The 12,192-nt window shown below is 34.3% G+C and overlaps 1 protein-coding gene across 2 annotated transcripts in view; it reads left to right on the forward strand.

Annotated features, from left to right (window-relative positions):
• The window catches only part of wscd2 (WSC domain containing 2), a 117,488-nt gene that overhangs the window by 77,029 nt on the left and 28,267 nt on the right, over window positions 1–12,192 (forward strand). For both annotated transcript variants that reach the window (XM_049470212.1, XM_022666243.2), the window contains one exon: window positions 9,214–9,328. In XM_049470212.1, the coding sequence (XP_049326169.1) occupies window positions 9,214–9,328 (115 nt within the window). The remainder of the gene's footprint in view (window positions 1–9,213; window positions 9,329–12,192) is intronic.

The raw sequence follows: 12,192 nt of genomic DNA on the forward strand, positions 1-12,192 counted from the left end.
TACAAAAAAAAATATTTTAAAGTTAAAGGTTTTCGAAAGACACAATTCAAGATCCTGATTGAGAGCATTAAACACACTATACACTATGCTAATATGTGTGGTTAATTAAGTTGTAATACACGAGAGGGAGTGCTATAATGTGTAAAATTGGCACTGTTGTGCTGTGGATGAGTGTATTATTGTATAATGTATACCACAGTTCCATTATCGCTGTTTATTGAAAGATTTTATAGCGTTAAAGAGGACGAGAAAATACGATCTGTTTGGTTAAAATAGTTCCACTGCTGCTCTGCTCTGTTTGTAGCTGCGCTGTTTGGCTTGTAAGCGCTGCATCAGGTTACCTGTACAGTATGTGGTGGAGTAATACAGTAATACATGCAGAGGTTCAGTTACAGTGCATTACCGGCTGATAATGGCACTCATAGAACTCATATAGAGTCTCCCAGCCAATCACATTGCAGGGTCGGAACTAACTGTAGTACAATAATGGATAATCTGTTAGGTACCACTGAGGTGGCAATTAGCCAAAAAATTTGATTATTTTAAAAATGTATTGCCTTGTAGTTAACATATATTTATTCTTACTGGAGAGTTCAAACATATATAAAATCCTAAGAAAAACTAAATTTGCTAAAATATTTTTTTTTTTCATAAAAAATATGATACAAAATTCACTCGTCTCAGAGAATTGCCCAAGTTTTAAGAGTTAAGAGAAATCAATATTTGGTGGAATAACCATGGTTTAGTTTTTAATCACAGTTTTTTTTTCATGCATCTTGGCATCATGTTCTCCTCCACCAGTCTTACACACTGATTTTGGATAACTTTATGCTGCTTTACTCCTGGTGCAAAAATTCAAGCAGTTCAGTTTGGTGGTTTGATGATTTGTGATCATCCATCTTCCTCTTGATTATATTCCAGAGGTTTTCAATTAGATAAAATCAAAGATATTATGGAAGATATATATATATATATATATATATATATATATATATATATATATATATATATATATATTTACCTGATAACTTGATTAACGGACCAATAGAAACATTTCAAAGTGACCTGAAATAAACCCTTTTTTTACATTGACTTCCATTAAAGGTTTAGGAGGTTGAAATGTATTTTTTTGTCCTGTAAATTTCCTGTTTTGGAGATACTTGTTTTTGATTGGACAGAGAGGATATACACACTACACACACACTGATAATCTGAAAAAAGATACACAAGGCAAGCAGTCAGCTCTCCTTCACTAAAGCTGCCTCCACACTGCCTCCTTCTGGACTCAATCACAACTACACACACATATATATTAGCACTGTAAATCTAGTTCCTATTTCCCTGTAGATCACCTGGATCTGTGATTAAACTGAGCTCCGCTCTCATATTCTCTCAGGATATATTCCAGTGTCTGTTTCATTCTCCATCCAGATCTCCAACCTTCCAGTCTCTCCATATTAATGAGCCAATCAGCCAACATCAATTCAATTAAGTGTTTCATACAAACACTGTGGAACAGTATATTTATTCATATTTGTTATAAATATTTTTTATTCTTCAAAGTAGCTCTTGATTAAATGATCAGTTTTGCTTTATCTCTGCTGGATTTTCTCAGTCAGTTTTATGAGGTAGAGTCACCTGGAATGTTCAGCTTTCAGTTAACAGCTGTGCTGAACTCATCAAGAGTTAATTACTTGAATTTGTTGCCTCTTAACCCCTTCTGTTATGTTCATTTGTCAGGAACGGCAATGTTTTTCTCGGGTTAATTTGAACTGGTGCATGTTTTATTATCCGAAAGATAATCTGAAACCAAAAAAATCCTAAATGTTTTCAATGTGTTTGGATGTGAAGCGCAGATGTGAACAGTGAACGCTGCACATACCGCGCTCTAGGTGTGTGAACATCATGGAGCAGCATCAGTGTTTTGACAGTGTTTGTTCATAGCAGTGTATTATCTGACTAATATATTAGTTTAAACTGCATCTTTTCAGCAGTTTAGCTCAATTAAAAAGAAGCATATATACATATTTAATATCTGGGTTGAATCGAGACCAGATTACGTTCTCACTACAATTTTTGTATTCTTTTTTTTTTTTTTTGTATTCAACTGTTTCCAAATTATTCATGTGCATTAACGCTTTAACACATTGACAGCCCCAATAATAAATAATCAAAAGCAAAACATTTTTAAGGGGCCAAACTAGCTCTTTTATATTTATGACATCATTCTCCACTGACATCAATATTCACTGCAATTCTCCACTGAGTAATGTGTAAGTTGGCTGTTTTAATTTGCACTTATATGATCTATTAATGCAAAAAAAAAAAAAAAAAAAAAAAAAAAAATCCCATTTCCCCTTACAGCTCTCTCTACTTCTCTCAGCCAAGAAACATATAGAGGATCTAACTCTAAAGTGGTTAATCTGGGTCACTGGAGCGTTTCTCTTCTCCCCAGTGCTGTAAAGTGATCTGTATGAATCACGCCCAAGACAAGTTGTCATGTTCCATTTATCCGACCGCAAAAAAAAAAACGAGCCGAGGTCAGCTGGGATGATCCATTTGGGGGGTAGTTCACTATGTAAAATTCATAATGTGCTGGAAAATGTATTCATAATGTATAGATGGGTTATGTCACTCTAATGCATTATGTGTGTTGGAAAGCGTGTGGAAATCTGGTGCTACTATGCACAATTTCCATTTCTTGAAATACAGTGCCCTGCTAAAGTATTCTTCTGCACTGGATGTAAAGGGGCTGAATAATATTGCACGCCCCACTTTTCAGATTTTATAAAAATAAAAAAAAAGTACCACTTTAAAATAAGACTACCTTTATAAAGGGTTAATAAATGGTTTACAATTAGTTTATTAATGGTTACTAATTAGGTTGTAAATGCCTTAAAAATCATTAATAATTAGTTATGTGGCTGTGGGTTCACTATTTGGCAAACAACAGGTCGACATACATTTCTACATATGTGTTATAACTGATTATTAATGATTTTAAGGCATTTACAACCTAATTAGTAACCATTAAAAAACTAAACAATGTATAAACCCTTTATAAAGGTAGTCTTATTTTAAAGTGGTACCCAATTTCATATCTTTATGTTTGAAGCCTAAAATGTGGCAAAAGTTTGAATAGTTCATTGGGGCCGAATACTTTTGCAAGGCACTGAAGGCGAGCTCAGGGTAGACAAAGCTTTAAGTGACATGACTCATGACATGACTGAGATCTGCTTCAATGTTTTGAAGATGTGATGCCCAGCTATTAAAAAACATTCTAAGAATGTTTAGCAACGTTTCAGAAAGGTTCCAGGAAGGTTAGCATGTAGCCAAAAGTTGTAAAAAGAAAACTTGACATGTCGAACCTTCAAAAAAAAAAAAAAAAAACGTTCAAAAAAGTTGTACTAACCAAAAATTACTTAAAACCACCGAAGAGCATCATGCAGTCTTTGTACCTAAAACATCACAAGCGTGACCCAACCCCCCCCCCCCCCCACAAATAAACTTATATTTTGTATATATTACATATATATATTAAAATTTAGAATTTAGAATTTTTTATTTTTGCCCAATAAAAAATAAAAAAGACAATATATATATATATATATAATGTTTTGGCAAATGGTTAAATTCATTCCACAGTTTTTTCCTCCTATACCTATGGAATTGTTCTGGGATATTTTCATAATCTGAATAAATTAAATAAATAAAAATACAAAAATGAAATATATTAATACTATAAATCGAGAGAATCTGAATTCTGAATTCTGAAATTAAGATTCTCTGGCCACAAAAAAATATATATATTTTATTTTATTTTACTTTTCCATTCCGCCTTAAATGCTGCCATCTGTTGCATCTGTTGCACTATTTAAGGTGTAATGGAAAAGATAGCTAGCTAGCTACTGAGACAAACTGCTAGCAACATTTGTTATGCTTTTTATGAAGAATTCAGCCATAAAACATTGAAACTACACGTTAAACTATGGTAATATAGTGCTAATCATCAGTTTTAAGAAGGATTTTTTTTTCTACATTTGTGGGTTTCTTTGGTCGCTTGTTTCGCCATCTTACCAGTGATTCTCATAAGCCTCGGTTTAAAGTGTGCTAAATCTGACAAATCTCTGTATAAAGGGCCAAAAGCCCAATAAAATGAGGTTACCCAATGAACTAGTCCTGTCACAATTATCAACTACATTATCGACTTATCATTCAATAAATTTACATGACTTCAATCATTTTAATAATCATGATATCGTCCATTGTGTTTGCACTTACAAAATGCACTTACATATATAGTGACTGTGGGCGTGGCTGCAGTGACCTGGTAGTGCTAAAGCACAGAGAGACACAGACACAGGGAGTGAATTGACTCAAAACATACCTTTATTAGAAAAAAATGCCCTCCATCAACACTCAAAACTTAAAGAAACATATTAACGGCCCAGTGCGGCTCTATTCGCTTAACTTTATTGTCTATTAGGCTTGTGATGCCTCAGTGTATCTCTCGAGTAAAGGCTGAAGCAGGGTCTTTATGCTGGTTCAACATGTGCCAGCTGGGACAGACCGGGGGGCTGCACGTCATGGTGTGCGGTTGTCTTTAAAAGGGTTAATTCCTTTGTTATGATATTATGTTATCATTTTATTAGTGCCAAATTAGTAGTTTTAAAATGTCAATGTCTTAAAGTACCGTTTATTGCGATAATGTCTGGGATAAAATATATATCGTTCGCAAAAAATTGTTTTCGTGACAGGCCTAGGTAAAAAAAAAAAAACACACCACCACCACCTTTCGTAAGCATCTGGCAACAAGAACACCACCTACACCTCTCGTTCCACTTTTCACTCTCCGCAGACTCTCAGCTGCTCCAAATACCTGCATCACGAGGGGAATCAGAGCTTCGCCTGTATATAAAGCAGATTATTAAACTCGGCAATACGATTAGCTCACAGCTCCGGATACTGGGCCACTCTCAGCCTTTTACACAATTGCAATTATCTTAATGCTGCCGGTTGGCATCCGTATAATAGAATCCAGCTCTACTTTTAGCCAGCTATTAGAAAAGGCTTTAAGACTAATGGAGAGACCTGATATGACATGGCACAGATGGGGGGGGGGGGGGGCGTATATAAAAGCGTGTATTGTGTGGAGATTAATGTAGGGGATCATGGTGTATCATCATATAGCTCAGTGGGGGAACTGGTTTCTGGCTTATGGTGGCAACTGTGAGAAGACTGTTCTGATGGTAATTTTTAGATGGTAAATAGATGCAGTAACATTTTTATGCTCATTAGGGGTGTGCCATATCGTATTGTACACAATAATATTGCCAAAAAATGTACCCTGAAATATCGTGACATATCACATCAGGGTTCTACTTTTTTGCTGTTTTAAGCAATTATTATATATCTACTAGAGCCTGTAGATTATATCTGTCCAGTATAATTTATTTTACTTTAATACTGAATATATGGAGATATTTGGAGTGCATTATTAATATGATTAGTATCAAGACATTCTGGATTATTGACTTTTGTTACAAACCTGATACAATAATTATTATTTTTTTTAATATCTCAGTTAGCCATATCATATTGCATGCAAAACTAAAATTCTAAATATTTTTTTTCTAATTCAGTGTTTTTTTAGTCATATCGCCAAAAGTATCGTTATCGTAAAAAAAAATACAGTGAAATATCGTGATATTATTTTAGAGCCATATCGCCCACCCCTACTATGGTATGATAATCACCATAATCACCATAAGTAACCAAGTAATATTGTTTAAGAAAATGAAGGAAATTACGAAAGCTGAAAGTGAAAGTTCTCCTTAACTGAAACTAATAAAAAAAAAAATATTAAATAAAATAAAAAAATAAAATAAACTGAAATTACAGATTGAATACCCTCATTTTGTGTTTGTTAGTTTATTTAAAATTTATTTATATAAATGTGGTATATCGTGATATATATCGTTATCATGATATAAAAAAAAATCCGTATCATGATATATGATTTTTGCCATATCGCCCAGCACTAATGTTCATACATTCATTTTGTCACTTTTTTCACCATTGAATATACGATACCAGTCAAAAGATATTTTCTCATCATTTAATAGATTTTCTATGAATCGTACTAAACCGTAAAAAAGTGGTTGTTCTCCACAATCCTTTGACCTAAATCTGATCAACTAAAATGTGTGATTTGTATAGCTTTTTAATATTAAAGCTGATGTCTGTAAGTTTTGGGATTTGAGGAATTTCGGATTTAGGGCCCTCTCTGGTGAGAATGGGTAATTGCACCGAGCATGCGGAAAAATCATTTTAATAAACTGGGCGGGTGTGATGCAGTCTTCGTTCAGAGCGTTTCTTTGGTTTTACTATGAGTGAATGGAGGAGCTACTGAGCTCTGAGTTTCCTCTTCTGAAGTCTCCACTGCTCCACCAGCCTCTCACGTTCAGCTGTAAAAGCATAAAACTGAGCCGGATCCTCTTTTAGAGGCTGTACGTGTGTTTTAAGTACGTAAAGATGCGTGACGTGTCCGGAAGAAGAAGAACTCGAGCGAACCGAAGCGACCCGACACCCCAGTTTTTAAAAAAAAAAATGAATATATTAATTAGGCTTAGCAGGGATGGTGGTTTCAGCAAACTGGTACCATTAAACACAATATTTTATCCATATTCTTCTCCACTCAGAAATGCTTCTGCTTTCAGTTAAGAAAATAACACAGAATGCCACTTTAAATGTACAATGAATAGTGAATAGTGAATAATGGAATAATTATTTAATCCAGATTATGAGAAGCAAGATGTACTCAACTAAATAAAAAAAAGACTTTAAGGAATGAAGGTCAGTCAATGCGAAACATTTGAAAGTATTCCCAAGTGCAGTCACTGCATTATACATTATAATGATGAAACTGGCTCTCATCAGGGCCGCCCCAGGAAAGGAAGAGCTAGAGTTTCCTCTGTTGCACAGAATAATTTCATCAGAGTTTCCAGCCTCAGAAACTACAGGTTAACAAACAGCCCCCCAGATAAGAGCATCTAAATGGTTCACAGAGTTTTTTGGTTTGAATTAGACTTAATCCATAATCTGGATTAACGATATGACCATGATAAAGATTGTTCTAATACTGATTATGGGGATTTTATTTACAAAGCAGCAACAAATACAACCAGAGAAGAAGAGCTTTCAGAGTATTCTCTAGATGTGAGGTGCAGTTACAGCAGTGAGCCAATAGAGAGCAGCATGAGCCAAACAGACATAAACAGTTATAAAACAGCCTCAAACCGTATCTATAATTATTCCTGCTATTTAGTTCACTCTATATCAGAGCTCTATATGAGTCAGCAGTAGGTTAAATTATGATTTTTATTTTGTGTTTTAAAGATTTTTTTCTGTGCCTTTTTTATATTATAATATCTTTCTAATGTCATTTAAAAAAACCCACACAATTTTTTTTTTATTACTATTATTTGACAAATGGGATTTTTTATTTTATTTTTTAGAAATGTTATCTATTAATATTATTAGTATCATGATATTCTGGATCATTAATTTCTGTTAAAAATCTGATTCAATTCTTGTATTTTTTTGTAAATATCTCAGTTATGTGGTGTTCCGGATCATATCCTATCGTATGCTTTAATAGAATTTAATTTGCATTTTGTTGCAGTAGTGTATTGTTAAAATTATTATTATTATTTTTAATTCACTGTTTTGTTATATCGCCACGGGTATCGGTATCACGAAAAATATCATGAAATATCGTGAAATTAATTTAAGGCAGAGGTGGAAAAAGTACTGAAAATTTGTAATTAATTAAAAGTACCTTTACTTTGCTAAAATTCTACTCAAGTAAAAGTAAAAGTACCCATCTAAAAATCTACTCGAGTAAAAGTAAAAAAGTACTCAATTTAAAATGTACTTTGAGTAAAAGCTACATAGTTACTTTTAATAATTTTATGTAAAAAAAAAAAAAGTACAAATCATAAATTAAATAATTATTAAATTAAATGATTTGGATCTTTCAGGCAGTATTTGTTCAGATCACCCCATAAAACATAGAATAGAACAAGTGGTATAGTGTTATATAGATTTCTATGATCCTTTTTTTTCTTAACTGTTAAAAAGTTAAAAAGTTATGGTCATATAGGTGACTATTAACTGTATTTTTATAGTTTTACAGGTCATTATTATTTTGTAACTTGCCATTGCTATGCTTTAACTGCTATTTACATAATGTTTTAACAATCAAGCAGATTGTTTAATGTTTCCAATAAAAACTTAATCAGGAATTATTATGAAAAACATGAAAACATACTAAAAAAACTGTTGGTTGGTGCATGCGCTGTGCAGTAAAGAAGCACATATTGATGGGTAGCATAACTCGACAGAACACCGGTTCCCCCGAGCCGTGAACACAGACCCCAGACTACACAGCTGATTCACTCAGCGTCTCCCCCGCTAACCGTAATAAACAGTGCTGGGAGAAGTTCAGCTGCGCTGCCATGGAGAACAAAACAATGTGTTATTTTTTCCCCAGCATTTCATTTGTTACTCAGTAACGGATGTAGCGAAGTAAATTATTTGTGTCAAAATTAACTTGAGTAAAAGTAAAATGACCTATTTTAAAAACTACTTAAAAAATTACAAATTACTCAATAACAGTAATGTGAGTAAATGTAATTAGTTACTTTCCACCTCTGATTTAGGGCCATATCACCCACCCCTTTAATGCACTGCATATATTTCCATATATCCAGGATTCAAATAAAATAAATGATACTGGACAGATATAATCTGTCTCTAGCAGATATATATATAATGGAAAATGAGAACAGTGTGAATTTTTCTTTTTCTTTTTTTTTGCTAAAAACAGTAAAAAAAAAAAGTAACTGAGTACTGATGTGGTGGTTAGGGGTGGGTGATATGTGGTACGTATAATATTGTTCACCATATTGAAAAATGTTGATGATATTATTGCATAATATTCAGTACTTTTCAGATTCTGTTCTTTGAAAGTTTAACACTAATTTATATTTTTGTAATTTTAAGTTTTGCTAAACAAGATATAACACCTAATATTTAACTTCACTTTTTTTCTCTCTCTCTCTCTTTCTCTCTTTTCCTGAATTTTCTCCTCCCACTCCTTTATCCCTTTATTCCTCCCCTCCTTGCTTTTTTTCATTCCTCCTTCTATAGCGAGGTACATCGGATGCTACGTTGACGACACGCAGAAGAGGGCGCTCCGGGGCGTGTCCTTCTTAGACTACAAGAAAATGACCGTCTTCCGTTGCCAGGACAACTGCGCCGAGAGGTTTGGCAACTTTTCACCACTGCTTGCGAAATACGGGCACACGCCCACGCTGTGTCACACGCTCACGACTGCACCCACCCCAAAACCCCAAAACCTCATATCGTCATTCAAAAACCTACTGTCTTTATTTTAGTTCTTTTTTTTTTTTTTTACATGATTTAAATTTTATTATAACAAAAAAAAATTATGTTGTCAACAATGAGACAACAATGATAAATTGACTAATAGAAATGCCTTAAAAATTACTTTTATTTGAATCAATTTGATGGGAACACTTTAACTATAACTTTAATAACTTTTATTAATATACCATTAATTAATAATAATTAATAACTGTAATTTTTTACATTTTAAATTTTAAGAAACTAAAACGTTCCTATCACATTTGTAAATATTATTAAATGCATTGTTGCATTTATTGTTGGCAACAAAACTGCAATTGATAAACCTTTTCCCTGGTTTTCAATTAAAATGAGTATTTACTCGTAATTTATTAACGTTCAAATTCTGATGAGCTCATGATTTGCTTACATTTTTAATATAATTGTCTGTGCTGATAAATATGTTTAATAAGTGTAAATTTGTGTGAGTATTTGTTAAAATTCTAATTCTGATGAACGACTGCTTTGTTCACATTTATTGATCATTAGTTAAAAATAGATTAATGAAAGTTATTATAAAGTGCTACTGATTTTATTTTATTTTTATTTTTTTAACATTTATTAAGAAGTTAAGGGTTTTTTATTTCTCTTTCTTATGTAAAATTACATTTTTTGGGGGGAGGTTTTTGCATGACATTAACAATATGCTTGATTCATTTAATACATATTGTGATTTTCTATGCTATTCATATTTGATGCTTAGTTATTGAATCCTAACAGTAGTAGGCCCGTCACAATAATTACTAAGGCTGAAATTAAATATCGATATTAAATCGCATTGCAATTTTTTTGTTTTGCAAGTATCCCTTTTTTTTTTGCAGAATCGATCTTTATAGAAGAGTTTAAATATAAGGATTGCAGTCAGACAGTGGTTCATTTAGTGTTGTGTTTAAACCCTGTCCACTAGGTGGCAGTGTTGTACTCGGTCATTAGATCCTGATCCCATTAGATAGAAGTATTTGCTCATATATATATATATATATATATACAGTGAGTCCAAGAAGTATTTGATCCCTTGCTGATTTTCTTCGTTGGCCCACTAATAAAGACATGATCATTCTATACTTTTAATGGTAGATGTATTCTTACATGGAGAGACAGAATATTAAAAAGAAAATCCAGAAAATAAATCTAAGGAATATATATTAATTGATTTGTATTTCATGGAGTGAAATAAGTATTTGATCCCTTAGTATTCATTAGCAGTTCTGGCTTTTACAGACCAGTTAGACACTCCCAATCAACTTGTTACCTGACCTGAAGCCACCTGTTCTCACTAATCACCTGTGTGAAAAACACCTGTCCACAGAATCAGACAGATCACACAGATTTCAAGTCTCCAACATGGGTAAAACCAAAGAGCTGTCACAGGACCTCAGAGTCAGAATTGTTGACCTTCACAAAGCTGGAATGGGCTACAAAAAGATTAGTAAGGTGTTGGATGTGAAAGTAACAACTATTGGTGCAATTATCAGAAAGTTTAAAGAGACAATGACAATCAACAGACCTCGGCCCGGTGCTCCAAAGAAGATTTCGCCTCGTGGGGTGGCAATGATGCTGAGAACGGTCAGAAATCGTCCTGCAACCACTCGGCAGGAGTTAGCAAATGACCTGAAGGCAGCTGGGACCACAGTTTGCAAGGAAACAATTGGCAACACTTTGCGCAACAATGGATTCACATCCTGCAGTGCCCGAAAGGTACCCCTGCTGAAGAGAGCACATGTGGAGGCGCACCTCAAGTATGCCAATGATCATTTGAAAGATGAACCAAGTTATTGGGAGAAGGTTTTGTGGTCAGACGAGACCAAAATTGAACTTTTTGGCCTCAACTCCACCCGCCATGTGTGGAGGAAGAAAAATGCTGCCTATGACCCCAAGAACATTGTGCCCACCGTCAAGCATGGAGGTGGAAGCATAATGTTTTGGGGGTGTTTCTCTGCCAAGGGTACAGGGCTACTTCACCGCATCACTGGGAAGATGGATGGAGCCATGTAACACACAATCCTGAGGGACAACCTCCTCCCCTCTGCCAGGGATCTGAAAATGGGCCGTGGTTGGGTCTTCCAACATGATAACGACCCTAAACATACAGCAAAGGATTGGCTCAAGAAAAATCACATTAAGGTCATGGAGTGGCCCAGCCATGGAGGGAGCTGAAGGTCAGAGTTGCCAAGCGACAGCCCACCAACCTTCATGATTTAGAGAGGATCTGCAAAGAAGAGTGGGCCAAAATTCCCCCTGGTGTGTGTGCTAAACTTGTGGTTAACTACAACAAACGTCTCACCGCTGTGCTTGCAAACAAAGGCTTTGCCACTAAGTATTGAGTGTGTTTGGCAAGAGGGATCAAATACTTATTTTCCTCATTGAAATACAAATTAATTAAAATATATTCTTTAAAATTATATTCTGGATTTTTGTCTTGATATTCTGTCTCTCCATGTTAGAATATATCTACCATTAAAAGTGCAGAAGGATAGTGTCTTTATTAGTGGGCAAACAAAGAAAATCAGCAAGGGATCAAATACTTCTTGGACTCACTGTATATATATATAAACACAAATGCATACTGGGTGTTAGGTGTTAGGTGTTTCCCAGAAAAGATGAGTTATGGCCTAGTTTTGAGCCACATAATATAATAAATATAGTATACCACACAGACCGCAGCAGATCTACTGCTGCCACCGGAACACAGATAGCCCAGAT

This window comes from Astyanax mexicanus, chromosome 22 (genome assembly GCF_023375975.1).
Source record: "Astyanax mexicanus isolate ESR-SI-001 chromosome 22, AstMex3_surface, whole genome shotgun sequence".
NCBI lineage: Eukaryota > Metazoa > Chordata > Actinopteri > Characiformes > Acestrorhamphidae > Astyanax > Astyanax mexicanus.